General features: G+C 32.6%; 1 protein-coding gene across 1 annotated transcript in view; it reads left to right on the top strand.

Moving 5' to 3' along the window:
• The window catches only part of Top2b (topoisomerase (DNA) II beta), a gene marked incomplete in the record, with an annotated part of 65,513 nt that overhangs the window by 26,690 nt on the left and 17,716 nt on the right, over positions 1 to 21,107 (top strand). The window contains 20 exon segments of the mRNA XM_005387486.2: positions 2,493 to 2,666; positions 4,145 to 4,246; positions 4,332 to 4,469; positions 6,051 to 6,189; positions 6,605 to 6,762; positions 6,903 to 7,028; positions 7,839 to 7,949; positions 8,034 to 8,139; positions 9,124 to 9,233; positions 9,551 to 9,643; positions 9,732 to 9,846; positions 11,252 to 11,373; positions 11,550 to 11,698; positions 12,247 to 12,478; positions 14,437 to 14,571; positions 15,195 to 15,395; positions 16,348 to 16,543; positions 16,687 to 16,778; positions 19,990 to 20,145; positions 20,293 to 20,376. Coding sequence (XP_005387543.2) covers positions 2,493 to 2,666; positions 4,145 to 4,246; positions 4,332 to 4,469; positions 6,051 to 6,189; positions 6,605 to 6,762; positions 6,903 to 7,028; positions 7,839 to 7,949; positions 8,034 to 8,139; positions 9,124 to 9,233; positions 9,551 to 9,643; positions 9,732 to 9,846; positions 11,252 to 11,373; positions 11,550 to 11,698; positions 12,247 to 12,478; positions 14,437 to 14,571; positions 15,195 to 15,395; positions 16,348 to 16,543; positions 16,687 to 16,778; positions 19,990 to 20,145; positions 20,293 to 20,376 — 2,739 coding nt within the window.

Genomic DNA, 21,107 nt, shown 5'->3' with positions numbered 1-21,107 from the left:
TGGTGTGGAACTCTTGGGTCAAAGCAGTCCCCTTGTTTCACCCCTGAGCAGCTTGAACTACAAATGTACGCCACTCACTGGGCCTGGATCCAGTTTCTGATCTTAACCATATTTCCTTCTGCATGGAAATTTTCCTTAACATTTCTTATAGAACAGCTGGCAGTGAGTTTCTTCTCCTTTTGTCTTACAAAGTCTGTTTTCTCTTCACTTTCAAGGGTGTTTTCACTGGCGATACACTGTAGGTTGACAGTAGCTTTCTTTCAGCACTTCAGTTGCTGCATTGTCTTTTTGTTTGCATGATTCATGATTAGAAAGCTGCTGCTTTTTAACTGTGTATCTCACTAGGGGTTTTTCTCTTGCTATCTTAATCATTTTCTATTTGTTTATTTGCTTTTTGTTTTGTTTTGCTCTTTGAATATCACATATGGTGTGCGGCCCGTACCACCCTGAACGTGCTGCCCGATCTCATCTGACTATCATACGTATGTGGTAATTCTTGTTTTTGTTTTCATTTATCTTCCGGTGTCTCCTTGGAGCTTCTTGGATCTGTTGTTTTGTATCTGTCATTAATTTTGAAAAATTTTAGGTATTTCTTCAAATATTTCTTCTGACCTGTTTCTTCTGATATGTGTATAATTTCACCATTTAATATTGTCCAAGCTCTTGAATGCTTAGTCTGTTTTGTTCAATCTATTTCCTTTGTGTTTCAGTTTAATTTTTTCTTGGACTCGTCTTCAAGATAATTAATTTTTATGTTCTTCTACTGCCTCAAGTCTACTATAGAGCCTGTTGAAGGTGTTCTTTATATCTTCAGTTTTCAGTTATTAGCATTTCCATTTGATTTTTAGTTTCCATTTCTGTTGAGGTTACATATTGCTACCCTTTCCCCTAGAGGCTATAACATAATTATAGTTATATTAAGTGCTATGACTGATACATTCTTCAACATATATGATGTATCTGATTTTGATTGCTTCTCAGAATTTTTTCTTGCATTTTGATATGTCTGAAAGTTTTTGCTGAAAATTAGATATGTAATATAGAGCAGTAGATACTGAAGTGAATAGGTTTTAGTATGGGATTTAATCTGTCCAGGATTTGAACTATGAAATTTGTGCCTTCTGTGAAAACTGGGGGCTTTCAAATTCTTCCCTGTTTTTCCTCAAAGTGGTCTGTCTGTTGTAGCTCTTTGAGCTAAAACCCAGTGTTGTTATTGGAGCCTTGTTTGCATGGGAGTAAATTGGTAGGAGAGATGATGTATAATGTCTGGTTAAATCTGTCTTTGGAGGGCACCGTGAGCTTGTGTCTAATGGAGTTGGCGTCAGGGGTATTTATGCCCATCCTCAATAGGTATTTTTTTTAGCAGTAATAAACTTTATTCAAGAAAGCAAAAATGAAGAATAGGAGAGAAACTGGCTTCGCAGAGTGAGCTTGGACCAAGTAAATAGAAAAAGGAAGAGAACAAAGATAAAAGTGCATACTGCATCTGGGAAATGCAGCTGTCATTTGGACTATCATGGAAAGTTATGCTAGGCAATAGGTAGAGATTTTTCTTCTGTTCTCTACTTCTCCCTAGCTACAATAATTATTTATTGGTGTTGTCAGACTATGTCCTTGAGGCCCTTCACCCTGTAGAAGAAGCACTCCCACACATACACCTTTTCTGGAAGAAAGATACATCAGGGTGGATTTCGCATTGGCTGCTTTTCTCAGCTAACCAGCACTATAGGGTGGAAAGGGTCTTCCTCTTATTTCTGATCTTTCCTGTGAGGATTTGGTGGGATTCCTAGAGGAAAAACCTGCAGAAGAGTAAGAATTCTTTATGACTACAGCCCGTAAGAATTTCCCACACTCACATTATTGATGAGTTAGAATTTCTAGTGTAAGATTCCTACTGGTTTATTTAATTTCTGCCTTATGTAAGCAACTTTTTAGGTTTTGTGGTTTTCTAAAGATCCATGTCTTTCCAGATTTCAGAATGGCCAGCTATCCTGTGACTTCAATGCTTTGAATTTGTGAGAAATCGTTACTTCATTTGATCAGCTGTTTTATGGAAGGCTAGAAATGGCTTTTGTTTCACCCCTCTACATGTTTGAACTCATACCAGAAGTCTACTTTGTCATTTTAAAAACTTAAAATTGTAAAAGGTTTTGTAAATTACCTGTTTAGCTATTCCTGTTTATCCTCTTTCTCTAGTATAAATAAAAATTCTTTTTTATTTTTATTTTTTTAGTACCAGGGATTGAACTCATGACCTCGTGCTTGCCAGGCGGGCGCTGTGCCGCTGAGCTATATCCCTGGCCAGAAATGCTTTTTTAAAGAGCATGAGTGAAAACACAGACTAGGGAAAGTCATGAAAGTTTGGATCTGTGGAATAAGAGCTGCTGTAAATGGGAGAAGATGCAAGTGTGAGAAGTGACTAATGGCTTTCACCTATTTGTGCTGCCAGTACACACTTAATCATTTATTGGTTTTGTTTTTTAAATTAATAGGTAAATGGATTTCGCAGTTATGTAGACCTTTATGTGAAAGACAAATTGGATGAAACTGGGGTAGCCCTGAAAGTTATTCATGAACTTGCAAATGAAAGATGGGATGTTTGTCTTACATTGAGTGAAAAGGGATTCCAGCAAATCAGCTTTGTAAATAGTATTGCAACTACGAAAGTAAGTATACAGATTTCTTGGTCTCAAGTCATTGGTAAAATAATTCTTCATTAAAAGTAGTAGAATAGACTGGGGATATAGCTCAACAGCACAAACACCTGCCTAAGAAGCGCAAGGTCCTGAGTTTGATTCCCAGTACCAAAAAAAAAAAGTAAAAGTAGCAGAATAACAAAGTAATAAAACTGTCTTTAAGTGAAGATTCACTTATGAAAATGAGAACTTATTTTCTTTGCAGTAGTTGTATTATAATTTAAATATCCATTGAGAAATATACATATATTTAGCATTTATAATTGAACATATTTTATGTAATTTAGAATAACAGATTTCTTATTCTGTGTTCTACTTCAGAGTGTAGAGCAGATTAATAGGAAGTCTGCCATTCTAATTTTGGACTGTCTTTCCTGTAGGTTTTCAGATTTCAGAATTAAGTGAAGTCTTCTCATCTAAAGCATTTATTGGGCTGGTGATATAGCTGCTCAGTGTGAGAGTGGTTGCCTAGCATGCTTGAAGTCCTAGCTTCAGTTTCCAGCATTGCAGTCAATGAGCAAATGCATTTCTAAAAATCTACTGGTCATAATAAAATGTTGGGCAACGTAATCATACACCCCAGAAGAGTTTAAAGCAGTGTTTTGCCATTCTTGTTCAAGTTTTAACATCTTTTCAGTGCTTAATACTTGAAATCTAGCATCACTTTTTCTAGTTGACTGAAGTTGAAATCAGTTATGATTTCATTTTGTTATGTGTAATAGAAAATTAAAGTGACTTAAACATATACAGGTTTTATTTCTTCCTGAAATAAATGGGGCCTGGGGATTAGTAGTTTGAGACTGTAATTGTAGCACCACACTGTCATCAGGGAACTGTCGTCTTTCTGGCTTTCTTTTCTGCCGTCCTAGCACATAGTTTCATTTTCATACTTTTAAGATTCCTACTATATCCTTATGCATCCTTTCATGTTCTAGGAGAGGAAAATGGGATTGAGATAAATCTTTCAGTCAGGAATATAGTAATTTTCCTAGAAGGCCCACCTTGGTAGATCTTTGGTAAAATCTCAGTGGTTAGAACTGAGTCATATGGCTATCCTTAGTTACAATGGAACCAGGGTTAGTGAGTATTTCTTAAAAAAATAATGTTTTTTAATTAGTATATGTTTGTAGTACATGGTGTTTACATTTCTTGTGGGGAGTTGGTACATGTACACAATATATTTTAATTTCTTCGTTCCCTTTCCCTTCTCTGCCTCCCTCCCCCACTCTTTTGGTCCCCTTCCTTTTGTTTCTGTTGGACATGTTGGCAGTACATAATATTTATGTTCCTTGTGTGGAGTCGGTACATGTACATCACACATCTTAATTCTAGAAGGAGCAGGGAAGGAAGGGAAGAGTGGACTTAATAATGCTAAGATCACCAAGTTGCTGGCTACTCTGACTGTAGAGAATTTTGTTTTGTATACTGTTAAAATGTTTTGTCCTTAGGGTGGACGGCATGTGGATTACGTAGTAGATCAAGTTGTTGGAAAACTGATTGAAGTGGTTAAGAAAAAGAACAAAGCTGGTGTATCCGTGAAGCCATTTCAAGTAAGTGATGCTTTGTATATTTTGCTGACTTACTGAATAATGCATTTTGATGTTGATGTTACATTCTTTTCTATATTTTCTACAGGTAAAAAACCATATATGGGTTTTTATTAATTGTCTTATTGAAAATCCAAGTTTTGATTCTCAGACTAAAGAAAACATGACTCTGCAGCCCAAAAGTTTTGGGTCCAAATGCCAGCTATCTGAAAAATTTTTTAAAGCAGTGAGTAAAACTTATATGATTTTTCAGTATTATTATTGAGAGCTGATTAAGTACATTTCTTCATTACTTATTCTATTTGTAATTAGTTTCTCTGTTCACATTAACTGTGGGTATAGAGTTGTTTATTGGATTAACTATATCCGTAAGTCTGATAACATTGTTTCATAAAATCATTGATTGATATACCAAGAATTAAAGTAGGGATTATGTAGCTGATGGTGTTTTTAGCTTTGCATTGGCTGTTGTAAAGCTCAGATTTTTCTGTAACAGATATGTAAGTCAAGAACTCTTGGTTTCATCTTTTATACTTTCATTTCAACTTTAGCTACTGAATTTTACCTTCATATATTTTTTTGATTGTGGTAATAAATACAAAATTAAATATACTATTTTCTACATACTTTAAATTTCATTTTACTCTCTTTCTCTCATATATATGTTTCTATATATGTTTAGATTATTTTAACTTTTCTAAAGTAAGATGAGGATACAAGTAAATAATTTTAGATTTGTAACTGGACTTGGTGGCTAATACTAGTTTCTTGTAATCTGTTGTATATAATCAAAATTTAATTCATTTTTCTTCTTCAACAGTACTATCAGTAACATTTATCTGTGAGGTGGCTTTAAACGCACTTGGCAGTGGGAATATACAGATGAATAAATCAGAGCCCCTCCTCTTTGGGTAGATTGGTGGAGGTTAACTTCTTTTTGGGTTAACCTCTTGTCACATGTTGATTCAGTGCAAAGTACAAACGTGCAGTATTGAAACCCTCATTACCAAGTTATTTAAAATAAATTTGGCTTTTTGATTCTAGCTTAATGTTTATGCAAATAGTACTTTTTGATCTAATTATAATAAATTCTGAACATAAATTACCCTATATTAATATTTCCCAAAATTTCTGTCCTCATAATAGTTTTGATGATGAAATGACTTGATTTCAGATTTTATATTTTTTCTAGGTGGAATAAGTTTAGATTTGGCAGCATAGTTTTCTTTATGTATTAATCATTCTAGAAAATGATTTCATACACCTAAAATGAATCACCCAGGATGATAAAGAGTAGCTGTACTGGAATTTGAAAGGGTTAATTTTTTCTTTTTGGGTTAAGATCTTGGCTCATTACAAAGTACAAACAATATGTAATGTTGAAATCCTGATTGCAAAGCTATTTAAGAATAAAGCCCCTTTATATGTTCTCATTTATCTTAATGTTTCCCTTCATGTTAATTGTTTAAAATGCCAGTTTTTGCCAGCTAATAAATTCATGAGTAAAATTTGTAACAATATGTATTCTTTATGGAGTTCATTAAGGTAGAATTTTTCTCAGGTAGCCGAGTGTCTCTTTTTTCATATATTTTATTATGATAGGTCCTTGTGTATATAGCTGTCTGACTTAATTTTACTGTAGTTGAATAAAATTTACTAACATGTATCATCATCTTCATCTTCATCATTTTGCATTAAAGCACTTTAAAACTTCCCAGGGTCCAGGCATCACAGTAGGGAAAACTTTGAAACTTTTTGCTTATTTATATATTGTTTACCATTATACTTCATTTTTTTTTTCTTTTAGGCCTCTAATTGTGGCATTGTAGAAAGTATTCTGAACTGGGTGAAATTTAAAGCTCAGACTCAACTGAATAAGAAATGTTCATCAGTAAAATATAGTAAAATCAAAGGTATTCCCAAACTGGATGATGCTAATGATGCTGGTAAGATTCAGATTATTAAAGATCATAAGTTTAACTTTTATTCAATTATAGAAATTTTTCATTCATACTATGATTTTTTTTGTTCAGAGTATTTTAGTTCATTAAAATTGCAGTGTGCGGGGCTGGGGATTTAGCTCAGCGGCAAAAGCGCCTGCCTGGCAAGCGCAAGGTCGTGAGCTCGGTTCCCGGTACCGGAGAAAAACCAAAAAAAAAAAAAAAAAAAATTGCAGTGTGCATCACATACTACTGGTTTTCAGGGGATAGAAACTCAAAGTATATTTAGGATTTAAACAGCATAGTATAAGATTACTGTTACAGTCTTTCACTAGTGTTTGGATCATTAATTTTTCTGGCTTCATTTTTTTAATAAGTTAAATGAGGAATTAGAGTATATGTAATTTTTAACTTTTCTCAGGTGGCAAACATTCCCTGGAGTGTACACTGATATTAACAGAAGGAGACTCTGCCAAATCACTGGCAGTGTCTGGATTGGGTGTAATTGGGCGAGACAGATATGGAGTCTTTCCACTAAGGGGTAAAATTCTTAATGTAAGAGAAGCGTCTCATAAACAGGTATGTATATGTATATCTATTTTTACACGTTTATAATGTTTCTACTATTTTATAAAGATTTTTACATTTTAAAATGGAATTCTTACTCTTCATATATTCCAACACTTAAAATACTTTCAATACCTTTCCTTTGTGCACAGATCATGGAAAATGCAGAAATAAACAATATTATTAAGATAGTTGGTCTACAATACAAGAAAAGTTATGATGATGCAGAATCTCTAAAAACTTTACGTTACGGGAAGATTATGATTATGACTGATCAGGTTGGTGTGAAAGTAATCACATTAAAAAATTCATATCTTCAGATTGTCTCTTTGATGTTTCATGAGAGTTGTTCCAAGTACATTGAGGGGAAAAAGCATATTATTTAATGGAAATATCTATGTGGAACACATTTTACATTATTTAACTTTTGGGTATCAATTTTATTGGTTATTTAAAATATTTTAAAATGCAGTACATATGAGAAGAGCAGCACACAGTGTTGTATAATAGCAACTAAGCCTCCATGTTAGTAGGAATGAAGTGATGGAATTTGCCAGTGGGAATGATTGATAAATACATAAATGATTAATGTTGGTATATGATAGTGTAAGTTGGGGTACACAGAAATCAGAAAGAGCTGAATTATAAAATGGCAGTAATCAAGACAACTTGGAAATTGGAAATGAGAAATTCCATATCTTTCTGTTTGTCTTATATTCTAAATAAAAACATTTGTAGGAAAAATAATTTAATATAATTTTAAGCAGAGTTTTTCCAGTTTTTATATCAGGGCCTAAAGAGTTTCCTCTTGCACTACCCAGTGAAGTGGCATTATGACCATGTTTTACATTTTCCATCCTTAAGTCATTCTCATAATAAAACCCATTATAAGTATATGACAAGCTATATTCTTTATTTGCATTTTAAGAAATAGGGTTTTTTTTACTATGATCATCTAGATAATGTTTTGTAAAATAGAGTTCTAAAATTCCAATGAAATTTTTTCTTCCCTGTATTTTAAAAAATTTGGTTATATAAGTAGTTTTACAAAAATATTATAGGACCTTTTCTTTACTAATATTATTTAGGATCAAGATGGTTCTCACATAAAAGGCCTGCTTATTAATTTCATCCATCACAATTGGCCATCACTTCTGAAACATGGTTTTCTTGAAGAATTTATTACTCCGATTGTAAAGGTACTATTTGTATTATTATTCTTTATACTGTTGTCTTAAAGAGTAGCAGAAACACTAACTTTTTTTCTTTTAAATTAATTTAAGGCCAGCAAAAATAAGCAGGAACTTTCCTTCTACAGTATTCCTGAATTTGATGAGTGGAAAAAACATATAGAAAACCAAAAAGCCTGGAAAATAAAATACTACAAAGGTTTGTATTTAAAAAAATATTTTTTTGTGAAGTGACTTCTGACAAATTTACTTTTATGAGAGCAATATAAGCATATTTTGAAAGTCTGTTTCTTTTGGAATCTGAAAATAGCTATTTCTGATTTTAAAAAAATTGTTGCAGGGGGTATAGCTCAGCAGCATGGTGCCTACCTGGCAAATACAAGGTCCTGAATTTGATTCCTAGTACCCCCCACCAAAACTGTCATGCAGAATTCTGTATAATGTATTCCTTGTGTGCTTTAACAGTTACCACTTCACTGGCCAATCTTCTTTCATCTAAACTTCCCTTGTTACCACCGTACTAGTTTGAAATAATATCCAGGCATTATACTATTTCAGCTACAACTGCTTCAGTATATACCTCTAAAAGAATTACTATAATTTAACATATTTTAAAATCCTACCAGAGTTAAAATTCCTCACAACTATGTTGATATGTAAACATTATTATAAAAATATAAAGTTTCATAGAAAATCACAAGGAAAATATGTTATTATAATATGTTATTATAATCTGTATTTTTAGTCAAGTTCCACTTTACATTGATCAATGGGTATCTTAAATATCTTAATCACTGTTTCACTTTTCACATTTTTTCCTTGCAGTTTACTTACTAGGAAAGTTGAACTGTTTGTCCCTTATAATTTCCCATGTTGTGGATTTTGCCTGTGTGTCCCTATCATTTCATTTAGTATGAAGCACATTCTTTTCCCCTTATTTTCGGTTAACTGTTAAATCAGAGATGTGATCAGATTTGATTGGCAAAAACATTTAATAGGAAACATTGCATACTTATGTCAGGAGACGTGTAAGACCTGGTTTGTCATTCTTTAAGATTAATCAGTTAGTATAAGTGTTACTAGCCTGACTGATCTCTTAAAACTTTCCCTACCTGTTCCGCACTTGATGATTTTGAATAGACACCGATGTTTGTGACTCACTTTTATTTCTAAAATTGTACAGGATTGGGTACCAGTACGGCTAAAGAAGCAAAGGAATATTTTGCTGATATGGAAAGGCATCGCATTTTGTTTAGATACGCTGGTCCTGAAGATGATGCTGCCATTACTTTGGTAATGAAGTTTATTTAAGAAAAATCTTTTGGTGGCCATTATTTTACCTGCTATGTCTTTGCTCCCAGCCCTGATTTCCTGTGGTAAATCTCGAAATTCTACTGCCACAAGCAGTGAATTTTAGTTTTTACATAGCTTTATACCTGCTACTTTAATTGAAAGATGTAGTGCAGGTGTATTTTTGATACAGAGATGTGAAAAAATCTTTAATTTCCTAGAAATTTATAATTAGTTGTCTTCCATTTGTAAATTTAAATTTTATGATGTATTGAATTTTATTTTTCATGTGCGAAATCATTTTTTATGCAATTTTTCAGGCATTCAGTAAGAAGAAGATTGATGATAGAAAAGAATGGTTAACAAATTTCATGGAAGATCGGAGACAGCGTAGGTTACATGGCTTACCAGAGGTGAGTCATGAAGAACAATGATCTGCGGGAAGAAGGAACTAAAACTCATACAGTCATAATGACAAATTGTTATTAATTTTTCTTTTAGCAATTTTTATATGGTACAGCAACAAAGCATTTGACTTACAATGATTTCATCAACAAGGAATTGATCCTGTTCTCAAACTCAGATAATGAAAGATCTATACCATCTCTTGTTGATGGTGAGTAATCTTTGTTTGAAAAAAAAAATCGTTCTAATTTTTGTTATTCCTTATGAATTTTTATATACTTAGGCTATCCTTTTGATACATTTTAAAATTACTGTTTGAAATTGTATACAAACACATGAAGAACTAACTGGTTCAGAGAAACTTAAAACCTTTTTTGTGTTGCTTTTGAATATGTTTTGGTGTGGGGCTAAAGTCTTCATTCTTTATTTGAAACTTTTAAACTCCTTTCAGGTTTTCCAGGAAAATAAACTTTGAGGCCCACTTTTTGCCTGAGTTAATTCAGAGTTTCTAAAATGAAAAGTAAAATGGGACTTAAATAACTTAAAATTTTCTGAGAAATAAGTGTATAGTACACATTTTTCCAGGTACCCAAATGTAATGCTTTAACTTATATAGCTAGGCAAAATTTAGAAACTTTTTTCCCACTAAAGTACTTTTCAGTCTCCTATTTAGGACTTTATTTTCATTTTAGAACTTTTAGCAAATGGTTGATCTTTGTGTTTGTTGGTTTTTCAGCTAGTAATAGTGCTGTCCATCCATCATGTTTTAGCCTGAAGTTACCTCCCTTCAATGAAGTCTTCTCTAACAATTTCAGTCTGAATTAGTCTCAGATGTGTATACTTCTGTATCAGTTTTTGTGTGCCTCTGGTATCATCTATGATAGTCTTGTGTTCTCAGATGATAAAGTTTTCAAATAAACAGCCGTATGTATTGTATCATGTTGGCTTTATAATGCTCTGGGCCACAATGAAGGTAATAGTTGCCACTTACTAAGGCAGTTATTACTATGTTTGTTGTAATAGGGCAGGAAAAATGAGGAGGAAGCTGAGTTCTTTACTCGCATTGTCTCATGTAATCTTTATGATAACTCTGTTAGAAAATTTATTATTTCTGTTACTGTGAGGTCAGTGAGACTCATTTACTAATTTCCTCACAGGGTAAATGACCAAGTTGAGAAGAGTATTCAAATTAGTAAGATTCTAAAGCCTTATATGTATTCTTAACTATCACAGTAACCCTTTACGAGAGTTTTCCTCCTTTGACATATGGTGACAGTATTTGTCAGCTCATTGGCGGTTTACTGTTATTTTAGTTACAATGACATTTTGATCGTGAGAGTGTTGGAAACTCCCATGGAAGGAGTTTGGTGCCACTGGTCTTCTAAGGCCAGAAGGTTGTCTTTTAACTGGTACTTCGCTTTTGGGATAGTAAACATTGGTATGTATTCATTTTATTATAGAACCTCAAGTAATGATTTTAGCCTGTTTTTCAAAAGCAAGTTATACCTTTGCTCTTTTTGTCTTAAATATACAGAACATTGTTGGTACTAAAATAACTGTTAAAATTATATCTTGAAGTAATACTTTTTAAAGACGGTTACTCTTTTTAAAAATAGGCTTTAAACCAGGACAACGTAAAGTTTTATTTACCTGTTTCAAGAGGAATGATAAACGAGAAGTTAAAGTTGCTCAGTTGGCTGGATCTGTTGCTGAAATGTCTGCTTATCATCATGGAGAAGTAAGCATTAAGATTGGAATCAGTTGAGAATTAATTATTGGCATGAAGAATAATTATGCACAATAAAGTAGTTCTCTCTTTTGAAGTTGGTGATAATAGAATTGATATTTTAATACAAATTGAAAATTTATAGAAAAGTTAAAATATCAATGTCATGTTCTATTTCTACTCTGTAGCAAGCATTGATGATGACTATTGTGAATTTGGCTCAGAACTTCGTGGGAAGTAATAATATTAACTTGCTTCAGCCCATTGGTCAGTTTGGAACTCGGCTTCATGGTGGCAAAGATGCCGCGAGCCCTCGTTATATTTTCACAATGTTAAGGTAAATATTTGCTGCTTTAATGGTAGGAAGTTCAATATGAAGTTTATTGCAGTCAACTAAATGCTTAGTAGAATTGCAGATGTGTAGAGATAGGATTTTTCTGAGATTATTCTAAGGGTGTATATCCTAAATTATTTTATTACAAATAAAATGAAGTCTGTGTGCTTACCTTTCATGAATTCTTAGTGAAATCATTCCTAATAAATGTGAGGAACTTTTTTCTGGCCCAACTTTATTGTGGGTTATGAAAACAGGTTGTATGCTTTATTCAGAGTAATTAGAAATTCTTATTAAGTTGTTGAACAGTGTAAAAAATATAGGTCGGAGAGTAGTTACATAATAGGGCTATTTTATTCTGGACTTGTGCCTGAAAGAAATATAAATTTAATACAAATATTAGGTAAATTTTATTGTTAAGCACATTAAGTCATAATTATAAAACATACATTCTCTCCAGATTTTGTGAAAATATAAGACTGAAGTCTTATTTATGAAATTTTATTTTGCAGAGCTGTATCATTTTTCCATTTTCTTTTTCCTTTCTTTAGCTCTTTAGCAAGATTACTTTTTCCTGCTGTGGATGACAACCTGCTTAAGTTCCTTTATGATGATAATCAGCGTGTTGAGCCTGAGTGGTATATTCCTATAATTCCCATGGTTTTAATAAATGGTGCTGAGGGCATTGGTACTGGATGGGCTTGTAAACTACCCAACTATGATGCTAGGGAAATTGTCAACAATGTCAGACGAATGCTAGAAGGATTGGATCCTCATCCCATGGTAATGTTTTAGAACTTATACTTACATTGTTTATTCAACAAATAATAATGTACAAATGACAGTGTTCAGTCATTTTAGAAAAATAATGGGATATTTCCATTTTAATCTACTGTTGACAATAAAGACCTTATTAGGGTGTAACTTGATTTGTGATTACAGGAAAAGATATAAAGGAATGAATCTGGAGGTAAGTTTTAGGGAAAGAAACTGTTTATTGAAATTTGAAAGGACCTCATATTCTAGGCTTTCAAATCTCTAAAAGATAGAGAATAGTGCTTTTGAAATAAAATCATATGTAAATTCATTTTTTCCCTCAAACCACCAAATCTTGGAAAGTTTCCTTATCTTGATACACTTTGTCTATTTAATAAAAAATACTTACCATGGGAAATATAAATAAGAAGGAAAAAATCCATAAACCTATAATACAGAAGCAAGCTGTTAATATTTTGATGCATTTTTACCAAGTCTTATTACATTTTTATATTTTAAATTAAAAATGACATCACTATATGTGATTTACATTTTTCCCTTAAATAATTTAAAGTACTTTATTTCTAAGAGGTACATCAAACTGTTTTTATGAGAATGGTATTTTAACCGTTTTAAATAAATGTTTTTAAGCTAGAGTACCCATATATGCTTTTTGTGTGTCTATTACACATATGACGCTGCACTGAGTTACGAGATAAAAGGCCGTGACCCTTGTTTTCCAAAAGTTAGTCTTTTGTTGAGATAAGGTCTTAGAGTTTGAAATCGATAGTGACAAAAGATATTAATAGTGGCTCATTATGTTAGAAAAAAGTGACCTATGCTATATGCCTATTTCTTATTGCTAATAGTAAATACACATTTTAGAAGAGGGATTGATCTCTTGTACTTTGGTTGAGAGGGATAAGTAAGATACAGATAAATGGAATGAGGGCATGACTATATATGTCAGTGTTGATGGATAGTGTCTCAGTCTGTTTCTTGTTACTACATTAATAAAATACCCAAGGCAGGCTGCTTTTGAAAAAAAAAGACATTTATTTTGCCTCAGTTCTGGAGGTCCAGTGTCTGTGGCCTTATTTGGTGATGGCCTTCTTGCTGGCAGGGTCAGGAGGTGGTGTAGAACATCATATGGCAAGAGACAGAGTATGTGTGTATGTCTGTGTCTTTCTGATCCCTCTCCTTATATAGCTGCTGTGATTCAGCCACACTGATGATCTCTTCTAAGGCTAGGCACCTCCTAAAGGCCCCACCTAGAAACATCTTAGTCAGATTAAGTTTCTGGTCTCTTAATGCGTCACAGTGGAGATTAAATTTCAGTATGTGAAGCCTTTGAGGACACTCATACCATTTCCAAACCATAGCATAGAATGAAAGTGGTCTCACAATATTGAAAATATTGAAGCAAAGTATATAAAGAGTAGTGATTTTCCAGAGAAAATCGTTGGCTAGAAATTAGAAAGACTGGTTCCATACTGGATGACTTTCAATGTGAGGTACAAGGAGTTTCAATTTAAAGGATATTAATCTAAGGGAGAAAGAGTTATGGGGGCAGAACTGAAAGATGTACTATTTTAGTAGTACTGGGAAAGGTGATGCTAAGAATTTTGAGATTGGGAGATGTTTAGATTATATTAACAAAGGCTGTCTAAACTGATGATCCTTTGAAGGGGGACAGTTAAGGATGAGGAACTTAGTTTCAGTCATGTTAATCTACCAGTAATAGTAGACCATTGACTTAAGAGGCATTCAAATATAGTACTGTAACTCAAAAGTATGGAGTATGGAGAGGAGCAAAAGGGGATGAAAAAACAATTGAGATATGCTATATATATGTACCAGCTCCACACAAGGATTGTAATCATTATGTACTACAAACATGTACTAATAAAAAAAAAATTGAAAAAATAGACCTTTCCTGCTTAAAAAAATAAGTAAGGTTCTGTTATTTCCATTTTTCTCTTCAGCTTCCAAATTACAAAAATTTTAAAGGCACAATCCAGGAACTTGGTCAAAACCAGTATGCAGTCAGTGGTGAAATATTTGTGGTGGATAGAAACACAGTAGAAATTACAGAGCTTCCAGTTAGAACTTGGACACAGGTTAGTATAAGTGTGCACCTGCAAGAAGGGCATTGCTTTAAGTAGTGTTTTTCTAATAAGAATAATCCATCATTCTTCAAAGTCTGCATGCTGTTTAGAACTTTATGTATACATTTTCTTCCCATTCTGTTGAATTTGTGCTTTGAATTTTCAAATTGTAATTTCAACATTGTAGGCTTACCTAAACAGTAGAGTATAACTTACATTAGGTAAGTGCTTCCTTTAGAGACTGTCTTTTTTTTACCTTAAGAAATGAAAGAAATGGAATAAGGAACAGTGTTGGGAGTCCTTGTAAATTTGATCAGTAAATTCATGACCATGTCAGTTGTTATAGATCTAAGTACATGCATATTTTATCCCTTTGTCAGTTCTAGTTGATGTTATCCTCTTCATGTCCTCAGTCTGTATCTTCCCTTTTGGAATATGAGATCAGAACCATTACTTTGTATGTCTTTTTCCTCACCACTGAGACTATTCCAGTATATTTTCTTCTGTAATGATTGAACAGGAGGCAATAGAGATGAAGGTTTCCCTTCTTTCCCCATAGGAGTTGAGGATTTTTGAAAGACTGTATGACTATAATATAAGTGTATCATAAAAACTTATTTTAAAATCTTTTATAGGTATACAAGGAACAGGTTTTAGAACCTATGCTAAATGGAACAGATAAAACACCAGCGCTAATTTCTGATTACAAAGAATATCATACTGATACAACTGTGAAATTTGTGGTGAAAATGACAGAAGAGAAACTAGCACAAGCAGAAGCTGCTGGATTACATAAAGTTTTTAAACTTCAAACTACGCTTACTTGTAATTCCATGGTAATTTATAAAATCTATTAATCTTTCTTTAATGGCATACACTGGATTGTAATGGTTAGATTTATGATGAGAATAGCTCCAGTAAGCCTGAATGCATTTTTTTTCCACTATGTAATTGCAGAAGAATCTAGTGATACAATTCTTTCCTCTCCTATTATTCACTGCCCTTACTTTCAGCTCCTACATTTATGCATCTGGGCTTTAACATACACACCCCTCCCCACTCTTCTGCACACTGACTACAAGTTATAAAAGTGATTGTTGCAGGGTTATATGTGCCTTATACTCTTTTACTTGCATGTTAACTATAGAGTACTTACCTCTTCGTAACTTTAACCTGCTTCCTTATATGTTTATATATATATATTTAGAAAGGAAAGTAGAAAGTTAATGTGTATGATTACCCAAGTTTCATTCCAAATTAGCTTTTAAATTTAAAATAGTTTAAAAGAAAAAAAATTAGCAGTAGCACAATGACTGAGAAAAGGTTTCATAAGGTGAGAAAGTCTAATAGAGGATAAAAAGTTTGAGTAATTATATTATAGCACAAGTAGTAATAAAAGGCAGTGACAAATGTACATCCACTGAATGTATGAGGGAAAAAGACCTTTACATCTAATATTTTAAAGCTTAGAGTATGTTTTTTATTTGAGGAAAACATTTTTTCTTCTGGTAGTTTCATAGATATTTTAAGAACCTCATTTTAAAAGAATATATTTTATCTCAATTTTTACTATTTTAAATATTTTCATGGTGTTGAGAAACGAATTTATTGATTTCTTGAAGTCACCAAAGAAATACAGAAATGTACGTAATAGTTTTGGTTCTGCTTAATGGTTTTTAGGAGTATTGTGTGTTCACACAAGTGTATTATGGTTAAATATTATATCTGTTCTATAAATTACAGTACAGATTTATGTAATCTAAAAAAAAAAACACCTTGTTTGCTTAGGTACTTTTTGATCATATGGGATGTCTGAAGAAGTATGAAACTGTGCAAGACATTCTGAAAGAATTCTTCGATTTACGACTAAGTTATTATGGTTTACGTAAGGAGTGGCTTGTAGGAATGCTGGGAGCAGAATCTACAAAGCTTAACAATCAAGCGCGTTTCATTTTAGAGAAGATACAAGGGAAAATTACTATAGGTAAGATGCAACCTTTAAAAATTTGAACATTAGTTAAAATGGAAAAAATCGTTATTAATAGAAGACATTTTTATCAGTAGAATATAAACAAATACAAACTGAATCTCTTTTCTTGATCCTAACTTTATTTTTCCCTCACATAGAGAATAGGTCAAAGAAAGATTTGATTCAAATGTTAGTCCAGAGAGGTTATGAATCTGACCCAGTGAAAGCCTGGAAAGAAGCACAAGAAAAGGTAATCATTTGCAGAAAAAGACATTTAGAGAAGCTTTTAAATCAACTTCCAAGACAAAAAAACCTAACCCCCTAAGTTTTAAATAAAGTATTGGTAAAAGTGCTGAGCTGTCTGTTTGGAGACTGAAGTCTTCTGTTTATCCACAGAACGGATACAGTGCAGGAATTTGCTTTGCACACCCACCACACAGCAGTTTGCTAGTGTGACTCAGCCAGGCCCTGGAGAAGTGGCTCCAGGTGTGAGAAGGTAGCTCAGTATCTGTGGGCTTTTTTTCCCCTCTGAGCTTGCCACTGAAAGGGTGTCATTTGTGGTGGTGGTTTTTTGTGAGGTACATGTACTACACTGTCTGAGGACCAGATTGGCAACGCTAAAAATCATTTCACACAACTCAGTCTGTGATCACAGTGTGGCATCCAGTCATCACGTACTTAGTCTGGCTTTGGATTCAATCTGATTTTGGTTAAGGCTGAATCAAAATGTTAATTATCGTAATATTTATTAAGCCCCAACTATGTGCTCTGCTCCTATGTACTTAGATTTTGGTCAGAGTTTTAAACTCTGGAAGTTCAGATTCAAAGTCTAATGTTTTATTAAGTTCATTTCAGATCATAAAATAGTACCAATTTAGTGAATAGAATATTGCAATTCTGAGTATCCCTGTTACAGCTTTTTTCTTGTGTATAATTAAAAGGAAAACTCGGAAAGGCAATACAACATTGTGACTGAGAACAGAAATGCAGAAAAAGAAGAAATTTTGAAATGAGTGATTTTTAAAAATATTTAAGTAGATTATTTCTATATGATATTGGTAATGTTAACATGTCTAAAACCGGTTCTGATTACATGGCACAGTAATTTAAAGTCAAAGTTTAAACTTCTCTACACTTGAGTTCTCAGTTGTAATGTTTTCATATTTTCCGTCCAGTTACATTGAATGCTGCTTTTGTTCACATTAAGCTTTTTTCAATTTTGAAGTCAGTAGTATACATTAAACCAAGTAAAATATATCAATTATATATTAAGATAATGGGCTTACTCATCACTTGAGGAAAATGGGGTTGGGCAAAGTGGGCAGCATTTACAATTAGACTACTGGAGAACCTTGTTTTCCTTTTGATGTGCTTTATACAGTCAAACTCCAAATTATAGTTTGTACACTACTTGCTCTTCTGTTGGTTTAAACTGTATCTTTAACAACAAAAACTAGCCAGGTGTGGTGGCACATGCCTGTAATCCCGGCTACTTGGGAGGCAGAAGCAGGAGGAATTAGCAAGTTTGAGGCAAGCCTGGGCAATTTAGTATAGTCCTAGTCTCAAAATAAAAATTTTAAAAGGGCTGGAGGGAGCTGGGAATATAGCTCAACACTTCTGGAGTTCAGTCCTCACTATTGCAAAAACAACAAAAAAAGTAAGATCATGAATATAATGCCTCGTTTTGAAAGATACGGATATCCATGGTTTGAGAATGCCCTTCTGATTGAAGTAGAATTGGTGGGTAAACGCTAGCTTCATTTCAGTAGTTGCATTATCGGGCACTTTTTTTGGGGGGGGTACCGGGGGTTGAACTCAGGACCTTGCGCTTGCCGGGCAGGTTCTTGTGCTGCTGAGCTATATCCCCAGCTCTTTGTACTGCATTTTCACCATCAGAATTGGTTCAGCATTTTGGCCTTTTGAGGGGGTTTGGGTAACAAAAGGAACTACTCTTGTAAGAGTGCCTTATTATATAGCATATGAGAAGAGATTTAGAATTATGAAGCAGCTCATTAGAAGAGGATTTTTTTTGCTTAAAACTTAATGGAATTTTATCACTAGAACTTAGGTTATTTTTATTGATTTCTTAATGTGTCATTAGTCATGTTCCTGTTAACAGTGACATATATGTATATTTAGAGTACTTATTAACAATACTTTAGGTGTTCTCAAAACCTAGATCAAACGGACTTCTACATCATGAATCTAACCAGGATTTTATGGCACCCTAATATTTGATATCAGTCTGACAATCTAAACATATCATTTCATGAATTTTTTAAAGCTTTAGAATAATTCATCATAAATGATCTACTTATCATCCATACAATGAGTATTCCTTATTTGCCTGTTACTTGAGTTTGAGTTTGTAGTTTTATTTAAGAAAGCATTTTGCTTTGCAATTTTAATTTTTTATTTCTAAAGTACACCTAAACTTTTCTTTGTATATACATATGTATGTATATATCATATTTAAAATTTTTAAATTATAAATCCTTTTTGTTTCCAAAAATAAACTTTTGCTTGGAGTATCATAGTTATAACACAATCATTTTTAATTATCTCAGCGCCTTAAACAATTTAGGTGCAATTTAATGTCTAGTTTTTTTTTTTTTTTTTTTTTTGTTTTTGGGGTTTTTTTGTTTGTTTGTTTCTTTTTGTTTTCGTTTTTGTTTTTCTTCTGGTACCAGGAATTGAACTCACGATCTTGCGCTTGCCAGGCAGGCACTTTGCCACTGAGCTAAATCCCCAGCCCCTTGTTTTTAAACTTTAAAAGATGTCACCTAAAATAACTTTTATTAAATTTATTGAATTTTGAAATTTAATACTAGCAGAAGAGGATTTATTATTAATTTTTGTTAAAAATCCTATGAATAAAGTTTCAGATAGTCCATGACATTTCCTACTCTAATTTACCAACTCTCATTAAATTCTTTCATAAACCTAATCTCTGAATTCTCACATGGGTATTGTTACTTAGAGAATCTTGATTAAGAATTCATCCTTAGTGAGTGAATATACTTTACCATATTTACTATAACATTTTCGTAAACGATATTTACCTTGGGTTTCAAGTTGCTCATTCACTCACTAGTGTAAAAAATCTGATTAACATACATGATAAGACATCAGTTCTATTAATTTTCACATATACAGTCTTTTCATTTTGTAACTTAGTTCTTGAGGAAAGCAGTTAATTTTTCAGGTTCCTCTGTAAATAGGGATTGAATATAATGTTTTTCCTGAAGATTTTATTGTACATCTTTAGAAAACCTTAAACTTTTTTTTTTTTTTTACAAGAAATAGGTTTATAATTAATTTACAGATAATCCAATCCCCAAACCCTCAGGGTATAGCATTAACAGTGTATCATATAGAGAATTTTAACTTGATATTCAGTAAAATTAAACATTGATTTGATATTTTACCGGACTTTAATATAAAGTTATTATTTTTTGCAGGCAGCAGAAGAGGAAGAAACACAAAACCAACATGATGATAGTTCCTCTGATTCAGGAACTCCTTCAGGCCCTGATTTTAATTATATTTTAAATATGTCTCTGTGGTCTCTTACTAAAGAAAAAGTTGAAGAACTGATTAAACAGAGAGATGCAAAAGTATGAACTTTTGTGGGTTAAATAATTTGAAACTATTTCAGTGTCATCCATATTTTTGTTTTCCTTTTTGCAAAAATAAGTATTTTGATTATCCTTTACACATTTAAAAATTATTCACTGTTAAACTGTATTGCTTTTTTATTATAGGGCCGAGAGGTCAATGATCTTAAAAGAAAATCACCTTCAGATCTTTGGAAAGAAGATTTAGCAGCATTTGTTGAAGAACTGGATGTATGTTAAGTCTATTAAAATATATTTGGAAAAATAATATCTAATAAGATAAAATCTCTCTAAATTTATTCAGAATTTTTTAAATTATTGGTGTATTTATAAGTTGTGTGATTAAGCTAGCTGTAGCTCTATGCAGTTATAAAGGAAAATTATTTCTAGTGTGGTTGAATATACTTTAATGCTCGGAGCTGAAATTCAGTGTAAATTCAATACTTCCTGTTAAAATTTCTTCATCAACTTCTCAATTAGTTAATGGATTTGGCTTAATGTTTTCCTGGGAAGAGGTAAGACCAGTACATCTATATAATTGAATACAAGCACCTTGATTTTAGGAGTCGAATGATAGTTCTTTAGATTTACAACAAAGAAATTTCAATGTTTTTATGTTGTAAATGAGTTCTCTCCAAGTATAATTGTAATTTAAGAAATAAATGTAGAGGTAAAAATATAAGCTATAAATCTTTATAAAATTGCCCACTTAAAATGTTAGAATTAAATGAATGACAGAAGTATGAATATCTGACTTTGAGTAGCAAAGGATAAATTACCACTTGTCATTACTCATGATGTTATTTTCTTACTTTTTAATTCTTTCATTCATTGTCCACATGGTTCAGTTTTATTTTCATGGCTTACGTCTGAATTAAAACTTTTTAAGAACAAGTGTGCTGTATTACTTATCTGATATAATTTCTGGGGTTTTTTTAGTGCTTAATGACTTTTCAAGTCAT

The sequence above is a fragment of the Chinchilla lanigera genome, unplaced genomic scaffold (genome assembly GCF_000276665.1).
Source record: "Chinchilla lanigera isolate Chin_1 unplaced genomic scaffold, ChiLan1.0 scaffold00029, whole genome shotgun sequence".
Classification (NCBI taxonomy): Eukaryota; Metazoa; Chordata; class Mammalia; order Rodentia; family Chinchillidae; genus Chinchilla; species Chinchilla lanigera.
Note: the sequence above shows the minus strand (reverse complement) of the source record. Positions and strands in the feature narration are given on the sequence as shown.